Source organism: Henckelia pumila, chromosome 3 (assembly GCF_033568475.1).
Source record: "Henckelia pumila isolate YLH828 chromosome 3, ASM3356847v2, whole genome shotgun sequence".
Lineage (NCBI taxonomy): Eukaryota > Viridiplantae > Streptophyta > Magnoliopsida > Lamiales > Gesneriaceae > Henckelia > Henckelia pumila.
In genome coordinates, this window is record NC_133122.1 from 43179548 (window position 1) to 43200414 (window position 20867).

General features: G+C 32.9%; 3 protein-coding genes across 8 annotated transcripts; 1 reads left to right on the top strand and 2 right to left on the bottom strand.

The window, feature by feature from the left end:
• Positions 1 to 2743: 2743 nt before the first annotated feature.
• Positions 2744 to 4705, bottom strand: LOC140892863 (uncharacterized). Its single transcript, XM_073301889.1, has 5 exons — positions 4167 to 4705; positions 3819 to 4080; positions 3469 to 3627; positions 3222 to 3368; positions 2744 to 3060 (listed from the first exon to the last, which is right to left on the bottom strand). The coding sequence occupies exons 1-5, from the start codon at positions 4199 to 4201 to the stop codon at positions 2938 to 2940; spliced, it is 726 nt and encodes a 241-aa protein (XP_073157990.1). The 5' UTR covers positions 4202 to 4705; the 3' UTR covers positions 2744 to 2937.
• Positions 4706 to 12209: 7504 nt separating this feature from the next.
• Positions 12210 to 14316, top strand: LOC140891819 (F-box protein At3g07870-like). Of its 6 annotated transcripts, none has more exons than XR_012152612.1 (3): positions 12267 to 12694; positions 12788 to 12890; positions 13465 to 13575. XR_012152612.1 is itself a non-coding variant. In XM_073300475.1 (3 exons), exons 1-3 carry the CDS (start codon positions 12624 to 12626, stop codon positions 14168 to 14170), a joined length of 921 nt encoding a protein of 306 aa, XP_073156576.1. In that variant the 5' UTR covers positions 12267 to 12623; the 3' UTR covers positions 14171 to 14316. The 6 variants fall into 6 exon arrangements, 5 of the variants coding, with proteins under 5 accessions (XP_073156574.1, XP_073156575.1, XP_073156576.1 ...); XM_073300475.1 differs by having other exon boundaries at positions 13424 to 14316; XM_073300473.1 differs by lacking the exon at positions 12267 to 12694 and adding an exon at positions 12210 to 12260 and having other exon boundaries at positions 12788 to 14316.
• A 642-nt stretch (positions 14317 to 14958) lies between these two features.
• LOC140891416 (protein STICHEL-like) lies at positions 14959 to 20069 on the bottom strand. Its single transcript, XM_073299894.1, has 6 exons — positions 17781 to 20069; positions 17207 to 17426; positions 16548 to 17105; positions 15729 to 16434; positions 15391 to 15472; positions 14959 to 15284 (listed from the first exon to the last, which is right to left on the bottom strand). Exons 1-6 carry the CDS (start codon positions 19884 to 19886, stop codon positions 15201 to 15203), a joined length of 3756 nt encoding a protein of 1251 aa, XP_073155995.1. The 5' UTR covers positions 19887 to 20069; the 3' UTR covers positions 14959 to 15200.
• Positions 20070 to 20867: the final 798 nt, after the last annotated feature.

The window sequence follows — 20867 nt, forward strand, 5'->3', positions numbered from 1 at the left end:
CACCATCATTTTCAAAATAAAAAACTTCAATGAAACGGTTCCATTGCGTAATTTTGTGAGACGGTTATTTGATCTGCACCTACTGATGAAAAAATTTATTTTATGTTAAAAATATTAGTTTTTACTGAAAATATGAACCGGGTTTACCTGTTTCGCGAATGTTCCGTGAGATCTTCTTACAAGATATCTATTATTTGAAAAATTATTTGTTTTTAAAATGGGGATATTTTGGAAAATAGAGTTGGTCAAACATTTTTTTTAAAAAAAACCTCCCCAAGTGTATTTGAAATACACTGCAGAAGATTATTTTTAAAAAATATATTTGACCTAAATTAGATAATAAAATACATGTTTTCAAATTAGTGAAGCTCGCACTTTTGAACTCGAATATCATGTTATTAAATAAATTATAAATATTCTAAATAAAACAAACAAAATATAAAACAAAAAACTTTTTTAAAAAATTGAGGCTACCACTGGGAAAAAAAGTGTTTTAGAGACGGTTATTTTCCACCTTTAAGAGCGGTTATCGACAGCTACAAATACGTTTTACTCACTTTTACCACCCAAATTGATCGTTATTTTTATATTTTATATTATATATATACATATATAATTTGCGATAAAGTATTTATGAATATGATTTCATCAATTTTAATATTACATACATTATGAATACTTTTTTGAAAAAAGGATGCAAAAGGAGACATAATCCTAATTCTTGTGAGAAGAAATTAACGTGTCATGGTGTTTTGCTTGGCTGGAATCTTTTAAAGATATTGAAGTAGCATGTCGAAGTATTGGTGAATTGGGTAATGGACCTTCAGCACATCGATGGTCTCCACCAGAACAGAACTTTGTTCGCCTTGAAGTTGATGCTGAATTTGACGCTTTTTCCAACAGATATAGTGTGGCAGCTGTTGTTCGTAGTTACACTGACACGGTTGTGGGTGCGAAAGCTGAAATTATTAGGCATAGGGATTCAATTAAAGGGGCGAAACTAGAGGCCATCAGATTTGATATGGAATTTTGTGAATTTCTGGATGTGGTTAATGTGCGGGTATTCTCGGAATCGCTTCTAGCAGTCCAATCTGTCTTAAAACAGACTGATGATCTAGAGACGGATGAAATTATTGCTATGGATATTCGACAACTTATGAATTTGCCGAGGTTTTTTTTGATCAAACACATGAGTCGGCAAGCAAATTCGGTTGCACACTCCCTTGCCAGAAGAGCTTTGAGCTCGCCTTCGAGTATGGAATGGGTCAATCCCTCAATGGTGGTTTTCCACCTTGGTTATTTAAGATTGTATCAAACAATTATTTGAAATCTTATTAATGTTTATATTCTTCTTCAAAAACAAAAAACAAAAAAACAACACACATATAAGATATGTTTCGAATAACATTACTTCCCGTAATTTCAATTAGGGGTGGCAAATTTTATATAAATCCCGACCCGTCCCGATTTCGTCCCGAAATTTTCTCGACCCAAAATTTTCCCGACCCGAGTAGTAGGGATTTTTTCCGACCCGATTAATTTCGGGATCGGGATAGGCTACTCTTTCCGACGGGATTCCCGACCCGACCCGACCCGAATATAAAAATAATATTTTTTATTTAAAAAAATAATTTTTTTAAAAAAATTTATGTTTTAATATTAATATTTTTATAATTATATACCATATAATTTTTTTATATTTATCTTTTTTAATATTAACATTGAGTTATAAATTTTTATTTTGTTTTTTTTTATTATTATGAATAATTATATGTTTTTTTTATTAATTAAGTAGTTGTTTTAGTTTATTTGTAATGTACTAAAAAAAGGTTTTAGTTTTTTAATGGTTATATATAAAGAAATTTTAATTTATTTGTAATGTATTAAAAAATTGTTTGATTTTTTTCACAATTTTTTTTAAAAAATATTTTCATATAAATTTTTTTTAAAAAAATATTATTCGGGATTACCCTCTCCCGATCCGACGGGATCCCGAATGTTCGGGATCCCAAACATTCGGGTCCCGACAATACTCGGGTGCGGGATCGGGAGAAAAAAAAAATCTCAATTCCTATCAGGACGGGAATCGGGTAAGGGGGTTACGGGACGAGTCCCGACCCGATTCCACACCTAATTTCAACAACTAAAAAAGTAATTGTACTTATTCCCTCACAAATAGATATTTGTTTCTACTTTTTAACCAATAATAATTTTCTCATTAACAAAAAAACTCGTCCTTAAAAAAAAAAACATCTGCTGTTTTGTTCCAAACAAACCCAAATCAGTGTATTATCTTCACACTACATATACGAATACGATTTTTATTGGATTATGTAAGGTTCATTATATATTTTTATTGACTTTCACTTATTTAAATTAATTTTGGATTAACTCGACTTACCGAGATGCAAATTCACTTTAATTCAAACGAAATGAGCAGGAAATTATCATGCATGTTACATGTATTTAAGAATGGGTTCATAATTAGTCTTAGAAATTATTACATTCCCATCGTGTAAGTAGTTGGAATCCATTACTCTCGATTGAGTAGATAAAATCATGATATTTCAAATTCAAACACTACTCGAGATATCCAAAGGTGTAATGATGCTACATCCCACAAATGAAATGGACAAAAATAAAATGATGATACGATCTTAAGTTTAATCTTCGATTGACAATCCAATAATATGAAATTATTCTATTTGGATAATTAACATAAATAAATAAAAAAGCATGATGATCATAAAATTGCTAAGATAGATGGGAACAATCGTGACACATAGTTATACATATTAATTGAATCTTTATATCTTACATATAGTCACTTTTTTCTTCTCTCTCCTTTTTTTTTCCATACAAAAATAAAAATAATAAAATTAAAAATTATATCAATTTCCGTACCCGATTTCATAATTCATAGTCCAAACGTAACTTTCAAGGATCCCCCCGGGCAGTGGGGCAAGCCAGTAGTTGTTTTTTAAGGTTTTCAATAATCATCACTAGTTTTGTATTGAAACGATTCACAAAGCACTTGGGCAACCATCCTGCAGGATCCAACTTCACCACCCAAAAAAGGGAAAAAAAAAAAAACCCATAAATTTAATTAAATTTTATGAATAAAAAAAGAAATTAAAAGGGAAAAAAAACCCCATAAATTTAATTAAATTTTATGAATAAAAAAAGAAATTAAGTAATATAAAGTGAAATAATTAATTTACCTGAACAATATAAGTGACCATACAAGAATCATGTTCAAGCTTCTCAAGAACCCATCCAGATTGCAGCAGAAGCCCTCTTATTGAATTGTTCTGTTTTGGGTACAATCCAGCTGCTATTTCTTTCGGCAGAGAAGCCACTGCTACAACCTGTATTATATTTTAATCCACATGATATAGAAATATGAAAATTCTAAATGCCCTTTACATTTTTCTCCAAAAAAAAAAAAAAAGGATTGGAATCACTCACCAAAGTTCCATCATCCATCGTCTCGCGCCGCTCGTAAACGATGAACTCTCTGTTTCTGAATGAAGGCTTGGATTTGTCTCCGAATCTTAGACGAATTATGCTGAGATTTTCTTCAAGATCCTTGATGTACTTGGCTTCTACTAAATCAGGATCCCATTGCTGCAAATATCATTCGATTAAAAATCATGTATATATATAGTATTATACATTCAAGAAACTCTTGTTAGTACCAAGCGCAAGCATTTTATTAACAAAATTTCAAAATTTTATTAAGAAAAAACTGAAAAGTGCTTTTACACGTCCATTTCTTGGCAATACAAAAGGATATATATATGAATGACTCGGATCACCTTAGCTGCATCAATAGCATTAGCCACAGTCAAAAACTGCTGTGGAGAGACGGATTTGAGCACCCAGCGGCTGCGGAACGTGTGGAGCGATCCCGAACGACGTCGGGATATCTCCACGCCATTCTCCATCCCCACAGCTTCCCATCCATCGTTCCCGGCTATGCTCCCGGCCCGGTTCGACTCCGAAGCCGAAAGCAACTCTTGTATGCAGCTCTCACTCGCATAGTACACATATCTTCTCAAAGAGTCCTCACTTATAGACCTATATATATATATACACATCAATATATATATATGTATATAATTAGAATATTACCAAGAAATAGTTGTAGTAGAATCGAGTATTACCAAGATCTGCTACAGCTTGAGGGGCTGGCTCTCATGCTCTAATGGGAGGCTGCTAGCTGTTGCTTTAATGAAGTTTTTGAGAGTGATATATATCCAAGAAACTCTCACATACGACTATAGAAATACGCGTATTATATATTAACTCCAAGATCGGTTACGAGTCATCATGGTAATGATCCAACTGAATTTTAGACAGTACAGTAACTAAATCAAGAGTACTTTTCGGATATATTAATAATGGATTAATGGCCGATTTAATACATACTTGACAGGTAAATTATCGTATGTAAAATATTATGTTGACTTTGCGCGCATACAATATCATATCATCTAATATAAGACAAAACGACTTATATTTGTCACAATATAAAAAGATCAAAATCATAAAAATATAACGTGGAGATGAAATGATTATGTGTAAAAACAAGAGGAAGTGGGGCAAAGAGATTGGTGCACATGGAATGCCAGAAGCTACTCCATGATTAAAATCCGCAAGCTCTTGATTTCATCTTCGAGTGATCTCTCTCTCTCTCTCATAAAGGCCAGTGGCACTCCATGTGCATCGTCTTCCCCACTCCACTTAACCCCTTTTCTAAGTTAAAGAATCTTATAATTAATTTTATTTTTGTGATTGTGATCATACCTGTCTCTCTTCTTTAAATTTGTAGACTTCGTATACGATTATTTGATAATTTATTATTCATAACATTTTGTAGTACTGTTTTGCTATATATATATTTTAAAAATATGGTGATAGTAACGACAAAAATAACTACATTAATTAATTGTTATATTTTTTTTATAACATTAATGTAATCACAAAAAAACTATGAAACTAGGCCAATATTGTGAGGATCTGACCCGAATCATTAAAATAAATAAATACATTTTATATTAAAAAAAAACTTTTTCCCTTGGATATGGGTCGGATCCACGTGTCTCATCTCACTAACGACATACTTAAATTTAATTTGCATCTCGTATTTTTTAAGCCATGATGGATATAATAGATAATTAGCGTAGAATATTTTAAAAAACACGCATTTTATGTTAAAGTAATTCGTGTATTAATTTTTGTGTTGGGGCAACGCAACTTAAAGTGGTTTTTTTGGTGGCTCGCGAAAAAGACCGCAATAAGGTTTTCTTAATATATTTTCATTCAAAAGGGTGGGGTAGTGTTTTACGCAGTAATTATGAACGCGTAGTCATCATATTCCATATTTTTTTATAATATCTTGTGAGTGGGAAGATGTCGTAAAACTTTATATTATTAACATTATAAGTGTTTGAGTTATTTTTTTTATTATTATCATCCAAATACTTTCACATTTAATTTATTTATTGTATAAGTGAAAACGTGATGGTCATTTGAATCATATATATATATATATATATATATATATATAGTTTTGATCATATGAGCATGAGCAACTATGTGAGCAACAGTTTACGTAGCAATTACTCATTAGATGTCAAAGGTGCCACGTCAGCTGTTGCTCACGTAACTGCTCATGGTGGTTGTCCATGTGATCAAAACTCTCTATATATATATATCACAAAAATTTATATTATATTGTCTCATCTCACGAGCCAATTTTATGAGATATATCTCTTATTTGTTTTGTAAAAATATTATTTTTTTATGTATATTACATTTTATTACAAATATAGATATGCAGAAGGAGATATTTGCATTTTTTTACAAGAAACTTGTATCATTTTATTGATGGTAAATAAAGGGTGATGCTACATGTACACGGAGGGTTACACGTTGCACTTGAAATTACATAAATATTCTTAATGTATTTTGAAAAGATTTTTTTCAAATCAAGTAGAGGGATAATTTTGTAATTTTTCATGTGTAGCGTGTAACCAATATGTAACTCAATATGTACATATAGCATTTCCCGTAAATAAAATCTTTCGTTACAACATGGACAAGTCAATTCGTAAAGCTTCCTGCAGGAACCCAGAAGAAAGGTGTGAGGAGGTAAAAACAGAGTTTGCTAAGAAGTGAGTCACTTCATTGACCGTCCTTCGAACATAAAAGTTGTATTTAATATCTAAAATAGATATCAAAGTTTTGATCTCCGAAGCAAATGATCCGGCATAACTCAAATCATCCAAAGGTTTTGTGGCTGCTTGCATTATATATCAAGAGTATGTCGGATGAGCTAATTACTCGGTGAACATCTTTGTCTTGTCTTATCTTGGATAACTACGAGTAACGAGAGAATGAGATGTTTGCTTTTGGTCACATTTTACCTTTCTAAAATTACTGCCCTCGGATACATGTTTTTCATCTGAACTATTTTCAGGTTTTTCTGATCTAGCCATCCCAATTTGTAAGCATTAATGAGGGGTTACTAATTATGTGTCAAACTTGTTACCCAATTTCGAATTCAAGAAATATCGAATCTTTGATCAATGTGACATCTTGCTATCAGATATGCTGCAATTCACAAATGACTAAAAAAATTAAAATTCACTTTCATGTTTCGGATACTTGTTTCTATTTTCTATTTTTTATTTGTTAGAGTGTTACAAGAAAAACTATAAAAAATATATATATATATCTTGCACGTGCTCCCAACATGTTAAGACTTGAACCAGCATGTCGAACACCACAAACGACATCACTTGGGCTAATTACATTTAGACATACATATGTAATTTTGGGTTTTGTTCATGCCACCCGTAAGGTAATACCCTGCGGGCGACGTATAACCCCATGATTGATCAAAATTAGTGGATTCCATGTAGGACCCATTGATTTTGACCAATCATGATCCGTCACACTATCCCCAGAGCACTACCCTGGGGTAGCATCGAACTAACCAAAATTTTGTCAGTTTGTTTGCATTCTCTGCTTTTTTAAAATTGAAAAGGACAAAAATAAATTATTTTTAAAAAATAGAAATAACAGATAAAAACATTTTTATAATATATATTATATTATTATTAAGTATTAATATTATAAAACGAGAGGTGCTCATAGAAATTACTTTTGATATATCAATGTGATTTAAAAAAACACTCTTAAACTCGATTAAAAGAAATTAAAATTCATAATTTAATTTCATTATGTATTTATTTCAAAAAAATTTCTTATCTTCTCATTAATTCTTTCACTTATTTTGTACAACCGTTTTTTCCCCTTCATTTTTTCTTTCCACTATTTTAAATTGCCCCATCAAATTAAATATATATATATATTCTTCTCCCATATACCTCTCATTTTACAAATAAGATTTCGTACTTGGGAATTTTTTAAACCAAAATGCTACAAAATTTTATAATGAAGACATGTGGGTAAAGGTTTTGATATTGTAGTTTCAGAAAACACATAAAATTTTAATCTTGAGTTGATTTGGGATTTACTAAGATTTGTCACGACACTATTATTCATTATTGATTATAACGTACACATCATGTTATTAAATTTTTGACAAAAAGTCCTATGAAACAATTTCAATTTTCAAGGGTCATTTTTTTGCTACGGATTTCTTATATGAGTTATTCATTAAAAATTATTACATTTTATGTCAAAAGTATTACTTATTATTATAAATATGAGTAAAGTTAACACGTCTCATGGATAAGACCGTCTCACAAGAATATCACTCTAAATTTTATCCGTTATTGATTTTATACGATATCACAATTCACAAATAGCAATATATATATATATATATATATATATATATATATAAATAAAGATATCACAAATAGCATGTTGTATTCATTTATTACATCTGCGTGGCCGCTAATTAATTATTATTTAATTTATATTAAACGAGCATCTTTGTACTTTATCGGCAAAACATTTTTCATTTTTCCTCCCTTAAAATGACACTTTTTCTTTCTTAAAATATTTATTTTTAACTTTCATATCCTATTTATTTTAATTTTTATTAATTTCAACAAAAATTCCGTTCATGAATAAGCCTTTTTGAAAGTGAAACGTCCTTGAAATATTTTTCCATCAATTCGGTATCAAGCAACTGAATTAGAGTTGGATTTGTACTCATTCACCTAATTATTGAATGATAATAACTAGTGAAGTACAAATTAATTATGATGCTAATTTATATTTATTCGTGTGTGCACATGAAATACATTATACCTATTGAAGGAGCTACAAACTCATTCATTGGAGAACATGCATGCATTTACGGGCAAACACCCACTCGGAATATGGATTTTAAAGTCGATTCTATAAAATGCATCATAATGACTTTTGAAATCATTTAACTAACTTGATATAGAGTATGTTCAAAATTCTACACAATATCATCCATTCAAACAAGTCAAGTCAATAATTTTTTAAATTAATATGAAATATATAATTGAAAATTCATATATCCATCAAAGTACATGCAATCTCATGTGTAATCAATTTAGTCACCATCGAGTATCAAAATAAGTCATATAACATTGTAAAACATCGTATTTTATAGTTATCACCTATTTTCATGCAAAGTTATCAACTATGTTTGTTTGTTTTTTTTTTTTCATGCGCATGATTATATATTTTAATTGCGACACGAGTTTTTTTGACAGAAATTTATACATAGTTAAAGCATCAATTTTCAAGTATCTAACCCAAAACTCGATTGCTGCTTTTGCTTTTTCATCCTCCTCTCATTTTGTATGGGAGCATGAATCTTTTCTTTTGTGGTTGATTAAATTTGTAATTGATCAGAACCTATTTTCATCTTAATAAATTACAAGCTTTCAACTGTCAAAAAAATAAATATATACAAGAAAATAAATTTTTATCCTGGAGCGTATTCAATACACATAAAAAGTTAATACCACAAGTTTTATCGTTACGAGTTATACAGTGTGTTTGGATACCTAAAAAATAAAATTTGAAATTGAAATTAGAATTGGATTTGGAATTGGATTTTAAATATATGGAATTGGAATTCCATTTTGGTGTTTGGAAAAAAGTTAAAATATTTTTTGAAATTTGATGGTATAAATTTTATATAAATGATATTTTGTAAAAATATTTTGAAGATGATGATGATGATGATGCATGAACCACTCAAAACAATCACTTTTTCAATATTTATTATTTACTACTTATAATAACAACCATCTTTCCCTTGTATTTTTTAATTTTAATTTAAAATATAAAAAATGTAAGTTATTTTTAAATTTAATATAAATTATTTATGTACGTGAATTTTTCTATGCGTGAATTACTAACAAATATGATTTGTGTGATTAATATAATTTTGCAACCGATCTATACTATATATAAAACAAACGCATCTTAGTGATCTCTTGGTATGCTCATTTTTTATTTTTATTTTCGAATAAAACCCCACAAAAGTATCAAATTGTAAAAAAAAATTAAAATGAAATACTTGAAAATATTAATTTATACTATGTACACACAAAACATAATATTTGTATATAATATTATACACGCAATACGTGAACGATGTCGCTGGTTACAATTTTATGTACAGATTAAAAATAACTATCCGAGTTAAACAGTTACTTATTTGGACTTATTCTATAAATATTCCTTTAAAAAAATCAGGAAAACAATTTGAAAGAGTTTATTTTTAATTTTAAAAAATATTATAATAATTAAGAAGAATAATATATATATATATATATATAAAAAAAATAAAAAGTCACATAAATAGAAATAAAACAAAATTTCCCACCCAAAAGACATTTCCGAAAATATTAAAGAAATTATAAAATTTAAAAATACAAATAATATATTATTTAATTTAAAATTATAAATAGAGATAATATTGAATATTCAAAAAATAAGATAATATTATAAATGATAAAATATTTGATCTAAAAATTTTAAAATATAGATAAAAATACAATTTAATCTTGAAAATTTAAATATATTTTATCGTAATCAAACAAAATTTAATTTTTGCTTTTAGCGTTAATTGTTTTGTTTTGCCCGATACAAAGAAATTTGTACATCAACTTTTACAACACAAAAAATTCAATACCGAAATTTCATATATCAAAATATCATGATGAATTAAATATAAAATATCGAGATAAAATATCAAAATCTCAGGATATTATTATTGTAAAATTATATATATATATATAGTTTTGCTATGCTGCCCACCTCCCGTGCCCACCTATGAGGTGACTCTCATCCATTGGATGAACCATTTGTATATGATTCATCTCATCTATTGGATGATTGTCACCTCATTATAGAGTTTTGCTATGTTGCCCACCTCCCGTGCCCACCTATGAGGTGACACTCATCCATTGGATGAACCATTTGTAATCATCCATTGGATGATTGTCATCTCATAATTGGGCATGGAGGTGGACACGGGAGGTGGGCAGCATAGCAAAACTCTATATATAGAGTTTTGCTATGCTGTCCACCTCCTGTGCCCACCTATGAGGTGACACTCATCCATTGGATGAACCATTTGTATATGATTCATCTCATCCATTGGATGATTGCCACCTCATAAGTGGGCATGGAGGTGGACACGGGAGGTGAACAGCATAGCAAAACTCTATATATAGACATTTTCTATGCTGCCCACCTTCTGTGCCCACCTATGAGGTGACACTCATCCATTGAATGAACCATTTGTATATGATTCAACTCATCCATTGGATGATTGCCACCTCATAAGTGGGCATGGAGGTGGACACGGGAGGTGGACAGCATAGCAAAACTCTATATCCCGTGCCCACCTATGATGTGGCACTCATCCATTGGATGAACCATTTGTATATGATTCATCTCATTCATTGGATGATTGTCACCTCATAAGTGGGCATGGAGGTGGACAGCGTAGCAAAACTTTATATACAGAGTTTTGCTATGCTGCCCACCTCCCGTGCCCACCTATGAGGTGACACTCATCCATTGGATGAACCATTTGTATATGATTCATCTCATCCATTGGATGATTGCCACCTCATAAGTAGGCATGGAGGTGGACACGGGAGGTGGGCAACATAGCAAAACTCTATATATAGAGTTTTGCTATGCTGCCCACCTCCCGTGCCCACCTATGAGGTGCCCACCTATATATAAGTTGAAAAGACTGCTAAAATAAAAACTATAATATTTTTTAACCGAAAAATTATTTTTGAAAAGAGTGAAGACATTATCATCAAATTTAAAAATTCAAATAAGATATGATTGAATTCAAAATTATAGATAGAGATAATATAGGATATTCAAGAAAATATAATATTATGATTTGAGTGATATATTATTTGACTAAATTTTTTTAAAATATAGATAAATATACGATTTAATTTTTAAATTGTTTTTCATTATCATACTTATATTTTTTTGTTTATTTAATTTTATATACTTTATATATTAATTTTTGTTAATATAAAGAACATTTCATACTAATTTTACATAGTTTAATGTAACTTATCTTATCAAAATATTATGTATCTATATTTTATTTTTATATTTTATATTTTATATTTTACTAATTCAACTTTAAAAATTTTAAAACTTATTTTAAAATTTTAAAAATTTCTATTTTGTTTTTGTATAGAATATAAATATTGCATGCATCAAATTTATAATTATTGGATAAATAAACCCCTTAAGAAATAACAAAATTTTAATACAAAGATAATATGAAGAAATAAAATATTAAAATAAGACATTTATTAAAAAAACTAGCGGTGAAACAACTTTTTTTTATAAAAACATCTTAAAAGATGTCAAATAAGTTTAAAACTGTTTTCTAAAATGTTTTTCAAATAAATTTACAAAACTTTTAAAATCTGTCAAACACCCCTCCAACCACAATGAATTTAAATTAATTCCAATATTCTCTAAGAATTTGAAATCCGTTGTGATGACCTCAATTGTAGTACAATAAATATGAAGATGAATTTTTTTAAAGTAATCTAAACAATGAAGATACATTATATTCCTAGATTTCAAATCTTTTAATCCAATTCAACCTTAATTTATATGTATTTTAATTATTTACTCAAATACTCATATTTACTAATTTTTGCCAATAATAACATAAAATAAAATAAAAGGAAGGCACACTGGCTCAGCAGAACACAAAAAGGGTGGCTTTCTATTGCACTGTAAGTTGTTACCGTACATCGATCTTTCTCATATATTCTTGATCTGTAAATTTTCGTATGTGATCGTTTCTGTGTCAAATTACGCGGTCGGATTCGCAAGATTTGAGCTTGAAGTTACGATTCTTCAATTTATTTAATTACATTTGCGGTGGACTCAGTCATTAAGATCAAGTTTAATAATGTTTTTCTGCAATTTTGAGCTGATTTATAGTTCTATGACGGGACCAGAATTGGCCGTCAAGCTGGATTTCGAATGGGATTTTGATTATTAAAATATCTCGGGACACTATTTGAATTTTTGTTCACGAATTTTTATGCTTTTTGGAAATTTATGGAGCGGTGGTGTTCTTGGATTGTTGAGAAATGGTGGGACTTGCTCTGGGTTTCAGTGACGCAGGAAATAGAGATGTTTTCAACATAAACAACCTTCTCTTGTATGTTTTGTATTTTTTCTCTTGGAATATCACATTTGCATAGCCAATTTCATCGTGGGATGAATTTAATATTCTTTCCTCCTTTGATTGCAGAACAGGATATATAAGGCTGAGGATAAAATTACTGTTCCTTCATAACAGTGTGGACTTCTGGCGATGGTTCATCCGATGGAGTTGGATCGAAGCAAGAGACGAGGTAAATATTTTATGACTAATGAAGAAGGAGGAAACAACTGTACTGATGAACATCAATGTGATGGTACTGCAGCATTGATAACTAGACTAATTGAGCCCTTAGTACTTGAGTTGCCGGACAATATATTATGCGATATTTTTTCAAGGCTCCCGCTGAAGAGTATATTTTACTGTAGTTGTGTTTGCAAGACGTTTCTACGACTAGTTAAGGATCCCTGTTTTATCGAACTACATCGTGCAAGATCATCTATCTTAACAACCAATCTAGTTTTTCAACAAAGATTGGGTCGGTTGGACACTCGCCGACTCTTTACCTTTAACCATGAGGAACCACCTTTATCCTTTTGCACCTGTGATGATCAAAGTAAATATTATTGCTGTCATCATGGGCTATACACTTGGAATATATCTGTGTTTACTTTCAATACCAGAAGACATGTTCTTGTTGGATCATGCAATGGACTGCTATGTTTGTATTTTGATTCATCACCAAAGCCTTTCTATGCCATCTGCAACCCTATTCGTCGCGAACAGATAGAGCTTCCTTACCTGGCCATCTCTGCTCCATTTCATAGTTGTGCAAACCATTCTGGATTTGGAATTTGTCCGAAGACCAAGCAGTACAAGGTTATCAGTCTAATGTGTCTTACATCCATTGACCCTGTGACGTCCGAAGAATCGAAAAGTTTGGTAGCCGATGTGCACACACTTGGATCGGATTCATGGAGAAGGATTGAAAACGCCCCTTGGCCAAAACACAAGTCGTTCGATCCTCTTCTGAATGGCGCCGTTCACTGGATAACCAATAGTTGTAAACCTTGCGAGCTTATAAGTTCATTCGACTTGGCAGCAGAAGCGTTCAAGTTTGTCCCACCTCCAGCTCACTTCAGTCTACAGTATATGGACAGAACCTCCAGAATCAATATTGGTGTCCTAAAAAATTGCCTCTGCATCTGCTACATTTACGAGGATACTGTCTTTGAGGCCTGGTTAATGAAAGAATATGGAGTTCAAGAATCATGGACCAGACAATTCAGCTTCGACACGAAGTTTTATGCCGAGCTGTCATATCAGGATCTTCGACTGCAACGACCAATCAAATTCCTGAACAACGGGGATCTATGGTTTATATCTAGGGAAGAACAACTTGTTTCTTTCAGCCCTACTAAAAGAACTTTCAAGAAACTAAGGCCGATGGGACCCACGAAATCCGAGTTTATTGTGCACGATTTGAGCTTCATATCTCCGAAGGATGTTGTGGGAGCAAATGCGCAAAACTGAAGAATTTAAACTTGCTAGCCAACTAATATATCATATATGTATTTGGCATGAGCTTCATATTTACATGAGCTTCATGCCTACTTATGATTTGACTGAGAACAACACAATATATGTATTTGGCTCTACTGTGAATGTATTTCATGATAATGCAGAAGGTTTTATTTTTGCATGATTCTTGCTTATATCTGTTCTGGCATCATATGAAACCAAATTAACTATAGAACAACATGTTTGAAATACTTGATTACTATTTAGCTTAATCCAAATTGCGAAGTCTAGCAAATAATGCTGATATTTACAAAAAACATTTCCAGTTCAGATATTGTGGTAAATGTTGCTTCATTTAGTTGAAATAGTTATTATGATATATTTTTTATTTAACATATATAATATATAAATTTGTATAGTTTTATTTTATTTTTTACAATTTAAAATAAATCGAAAAAAATATCCGAAAAATATTTGTTCCAGAGTAAAATTTGAAATAAACAAAATGGAGACAAAAATGACCACGCCAACTTAGATAAGTAATGTTTTTCATTTAATAATAAAAAAACTAACCCACTTTCTAAAACCCAAATCTTCACACATTATATTATCAAAAAAAAATAAAAAAATCTTCACACATTATCTCTACATATCACAGAGTTAATATAAATGCACCATTGTAATCCGAACAATAATTACAAACTATAACAAAACAATCACAAATTTGGTATTCAAAGCATACTAAGGTAGTCTTTGAGAGAGCTTCAAGGAAAAACTAAGAAGTACTTCTTAGAAGCTTTCTCAAACACTACCTAATATATAGCACCACACTGCAATTATATAACAATTAACAGCAGCATAAAGAATATTTCCCCAGTCTCATCGTTCAATTCTTATTTATTTATACCATAAAACAGACAAAATCATGTACACAAATACAGAAGCCAAATGGTTGATTTGGCATAGATAATAAACCCAAAGAATGGAAAACAAAAAGGAAGAAAGGGTGGAAACACAGACATTTCAATACTCTTTTTTTATGTCATCTATTGTATCCTTTGTCTGTCTTCCATCTTGCACATACTCCGAACCATGAAAATCGTCGGATTCTACGTGCACGAGTAGCCTGGAATTGAAACATATCATATATTGAAGAATCCACACAAAGAACTAAAAAGACAAAAAGAAAGAAAAGGTTAAATTTCACTAATTCAAGGAATGAAACAGCCTACCTTTCCCCGTCTGAGAGGTTGGCTGTTGTTCCAACAGAACAAACCACTGAAACCGGCATTTCGTGATCCAGATCTGTATCCGCTGTATAAGACACCGAAAAGTTTACAGCAAATCCTCTTCCAAGTGACAAGTTTTGCTTCATAACATATTCTTATGAGGCCATAACAACATATCAAGCCAAAAAACAAAGAAAGAAAATTGCTCTATGACTAATTAAAGTCTGGTGGAGAATATTTTACTCACCCAAAAGTATAAAATCATATAATAATTTAACCAAACATCACTTTTGGAGCACTGAAAACTAAAGTAGTAATACATAGACAAGCTAGTAACTTACATATCATCTTTGCCAATATTGCTCGCAAAGCTTGTGTTATGCAACAAGCTTGGGACAACGGGATGCCCAGCTATCATCTTTAAAGTTCCGTCCTTCTCGGATGCCATTTCATCATTCATTTTCGAAGCCGTGATTTCACAGATATACTCATCTTGCCAGCGCTGGGATGGCAGATATTCTGAATTCTTCAGCTTCGAATGATTTTGATGAAACTGACCATCCTGAGTCAGATTACGACTCCTTTCAGCTTTCGAATGAGCCATTGATCCCGGAATGCCTCTCTCCATAGCCTGTGACAGTGTAGTTTCTGATCTTTGGTCACGTATGATTGATTCAATTCTCTGCATTTGAACAAGAGGCTTGCTCTCTCTAGAAGTGTTTGATCTATCATTTCCTTTGGCAGATTCAAACTGCTTCGTTTGATCAACTCTGCACTCATTATAGATTAACTCTTGTAACTTCAATGACTCCAAATTAAGACCAGAATTGCTTTCTGTTCTCTTTGAGCTTTCTAGTTTGTCTTTCGGGTTAGTAAATATGTGTTTCTTGATTTGCTTCTGGCCCAAAGAATCTGGTAAAAGGATAATTTCAACCTCCACATTGTGTTGTAAAACGACTTTGAACAAGTTAGCAATACTGCTCAGAAAGTCTTCTGCTCTGGTTTTAATAGCACTATCTTGGAATGCAACATAAGCAACAAATCCACCTGCAAACAGAAACCATACAGATCAGGAGGGCAGAAGAAAACCACTTCAAGAAGCTAATTTCTCTCTGACAAATTGCGGGTCTCGACGTTATCTTTAGGTAAAAAAATATCACCTTTAACTTCAGATATGCACACAAGCTTTCCATGAGAAGAAAGCAGGTGTCTCAGAGTGTCTGAATGACATTTCTCAATACACAGAACCCAGATATCTGCCAACACCTTTGAGTTCATGTATCTCAAAGCCGTTTTCCGATTTCCACAATCATAGTGAGAGAGAACCAATGCCTCACCATTTACATTCTGGCTGGCCTTAGAATCGTCACTGGCAGCTTTAACCAATGAGATTTGATCATCTTTTCTCGTTATATTCTGGTCGGCTGATATTGAAAAGGATACTTCAGAACCTGAATTTTCAGGTGCAAACTGTCCATCAGCTCTCTGCTTTTGAGCAGAAGATCCTCCGAACATTTTTATGCGGTCCTCCTCCGTTGTTTTGAAGCTCTGTCGTCTGCTACCGCCTGAGTTGGCTTGACCAAGTGAAGGACCAGAACTTAACTGTAACAGGGTTGCTGTGAACCACGTCGACCGTTCTGTTGATACCCTCAGATGCTTCTCCGACTCAGAGAGCATCGTCAACGCATGCTTGAGTGTGTCTAGTTCTCTTTCAGACACTGAAAATTCATCACGTCATCACTTATAAAGTTAAAAGTATATCATAAAATTGGAATCATCAAGAGAACCATAAAGCAAGAATAAACCGAGCCTCACTTACAAATTCGTCCGGCAAAGAAAGAATAATTGTTCTTAGAATCAACATTCAAGAAAGTTCCAGCAATAATATCCACAATAAGAGTCGCCATCCGAGACGTTAAAACCACAGGATCATGACCTGAATTCATCAATTCTCTGGCTCTTTTCACTGTTTCGGTAGCGTTTGATGTCATGGCTAATTCCAAAAGATTCAGCAATCTCTCATCAGGAACAGCCCCAATCTACAAAAAGGAAGCAATTTACATGACTTGGTTGATTCAATCAATGGATCCACCTGATAAGAAACCATCTGCTCTTGAGAGTACCCGAACACGTGGCCTTGAATCTGATATCAATTATAGAATTGAGTGTTTAATGTTCAACAAAAGTTATGACCAGTGCTTTAGCACCCTGATTAGATTATATGCAAGAAAGGAGAATTATTGCTTCCCACAACTTATGAATATGTAAGATACAAAATTTTATTTTCCGTTCAGAGATCAAGCATAAAAGAACTGTTAAGTATCACAATGATGAGAGGAAATACACTATAATTATCCATTGGATTTAAAGAAGAAATGTGAACTAAAACTCACAAGTTTATTCACCATGGACGTGGTGATTCTTTTCCCAAACTGGGTGAACTGATCTAACATAGCTTCTGCATCTCGCGGCGAACCATCTGCACTTGAAGCAATCAACTCTAACGCATCTGATTCAACATATAAGTTCTCATCATGAGCAATTTTCCTGAGTCGAGCAGTTATGTCGCAGATGCTAACTTTGTTAAAAGTAATTATTTGACACCGGGACAACATAGTATGATGCACATGATCAATATCAGTTGTTACGAGTATGCAAACAACACGGTGCACGAGTTTCTCGAGGAGTCGGAGGAGTGACAGCCATGTCTTTGAAGGCAGTAAGTGACACTCGTCCACAACAAAAACCTTGTACTTAAGAAGAGTGGATCGAGGTTCCCTCAAAAGGTTTCTCAGAAGATTCTTCATTGTTTCAATTCCCTGCTTATCGGAACCATCAGCTTCGATAAGGTCACTGACCTTGCCAGATATCAAATCCACACATTCTCTGCAGACCCCACAAGGCTTTGAATCTTTAGTGGCAAGGCAGTTCAGAGCAGCAGCAAAAATTCTTGCAGACGAAGTTTTGCCAGTTCCATGCGGACCTTGAAAAAGATAAACCGGGGCAATTCTTCCCCTTGAAATTGCACTCATTAGGGACTGAACAACTATGTTCTGCCCTATCAAGTCCTCAAAAAGCATAGGCCTATATTTGTGGCTAAGATTTATGACAGTTTGAGAAGATTCTTTCCTTAGAATCCCCGAATGAGGTGCCACAAGCTCGAACCTGTCTCGACTCCTACAACTTGAAGACCGCCTTTTTCCATCCAACCTGCTCAAAGCCTCCAAATCAAGCTCCCCAAGATTCGACGAGGACTCATGATCACTATGCTCATTTCCAATAGATGATCCTCCTCTATCATCACCGCTATTGGTAAGAAGGGACAGGACATTTTTAGCCGTTGTCCGAGAAGCCAGTCTCCTCTTGTTGGAAGCCATAGATGCCCTGTGACGTCTTCTTTGATAGCTCCTATGACTTCCACACAAGATGCTGCTTCCTTTTCTCCTCAGAGTTTCAGAAAGAGATGGAGAATAGCTACTCCCATATCCTACTCTAGACTTCCGTGCTAACTTTTTCGACCAATAACAAGGAATTCCACACCTCTGTTGGACTGAAAAATCCATTTGATCATCTGCATCTTCTTCTGCATCATCTCCCATGGTTGAATCGCGAGGCATGATCGCACTGGAATCCTTAAAGCCGTAATCGTTATAGGAACTCGTGGACGATGCCGGAGTACTATGTGAAGCATAATCTTCCTCTTTCCTGTAAACTTGTTTCATGGAAGAACCAGCGAGAAAGGAATAACTTTCATCTTCTGTATCAATATCAGAATGGTAAACCAAACCAACCAAACCATCCCTCTTCGCACCCGCATCGGCCAAGTTTTCTACCATGTTCTTGACACAACTACTCAATAGTATCTGTTTCTGCAATTTATCATTAGAACGAAGCAAACTTTTGCTAGAATGATTGCTTCTCTTCGACTTCTTGATCCTATGTCGAATGGCAGGAACAAGATTGGTATCTTTACACTTGAAGATCGACGAACCACACCCATCACTCCAATACGCATAACTCTTGGAACCATTTCCCACAAGTTTCCTTTCACGATTTAAGCATTCCAAGTCCGCACTCTCCTCATGACTCGAATACGGCCCTTCGTCGTTCTCATTCTGATTCTCAGGATCACCATCCTTTTCACTCTCGGATTTCGAACTCCAGTTGTACAAAAACACCTTCCTTTCCTTCTCGTTCGCATTCGCATCGCCTCTATTAACAGAATTATCACAACCACCACAAGCACTATTGCTTTCCACATGCAATGTGGTCTGCAAAAACCGTGCAGAGGAATCAAGAATAGGACTACCATCATCCTGGGCATTCTTGTAGTGATGCACATGATGATGCTTGCTGAAGGACCTCGCAGAATTCATCGGTGAACGCCAGGACGAGGATGTACCAGGGTCCCGGGACACTCGAGCTTCTTTCCGAATTCGAGCCAACTCTTTCTTCATATTCAGGCAACCTGGATCAATCCCACCACCACCACCCACCATTCCTCCTATATAGAAACTATTTTGACAATGCCAACCACTTATTTACATAAATGCACGTGAAAATTCAAAACAAAGTTTCAAAAACCAGGAAAAAATGAATCTTTTTGCTCGGAGGAAACAGGGTATTAGATAAGATCTCACAGATTTTAATTCTTGTTTTTTTTTTTTTTTGAACAACCATTTAATTAATAAGGGGTGGTCTGAAATTAAGAATGTACAGCTAGCGAGGTAGAAGTAGCCCAGTAGGAGGAGGAAAACAACAGGTAGGGTCTGATTTGAATGTTGTAAAAATAAATATATATAATGGAAGAAGATGAATAACTGCGTCCCACAACATGAACTGCATGTATGTATGTGAGAAAGAACAGACTTTGATGATCCAAAGACTTTTTGTCTTGTCCAAGTTCCAAACGTTCCTTTTACAAGTTTTTTTTTTATTTGTCTATTTTCAAAACCATTTGACTATTTTAAGAAGAAAGCTCTGTTAATGAAGATTGCTTGATGAGTGTCGTTTTCATCCACGCCGAGGCCCACAAGAAAGAGCTGATCGTTCCATATTTCGTTCTCGTTTTTACAAGAATTAATAACATCGATGATAGTATTTTTTGAGAGGTTTTGGTCTAATCTCGCTTTTTTTTTAAAATTATTAGTATATTTCTTTGTACTAAATAAATACTTTCTACAAAAATCTAGAGATTATGTTTAAATTATTAATTTTTTACTATGACTTTTTATAATAATTTTATGTCATCGATTATATATAATCATTTAAATTCAAAAGTATTAACAAAATATATATGTAAGAAAATATTTTATTAGGATATGTTAGCCATAAATTAGATACAAGTTTACGAAAATAAGTTTTATGATATTTTTATCAGACAAACATAAAATTTGGAATTTGAGTAGAGATGCATTTTTTTGGTTTATCAAAGGTTGAAAATGCTAAGGTTGTGTTTGAATTGAAGGATTTCAAAACCA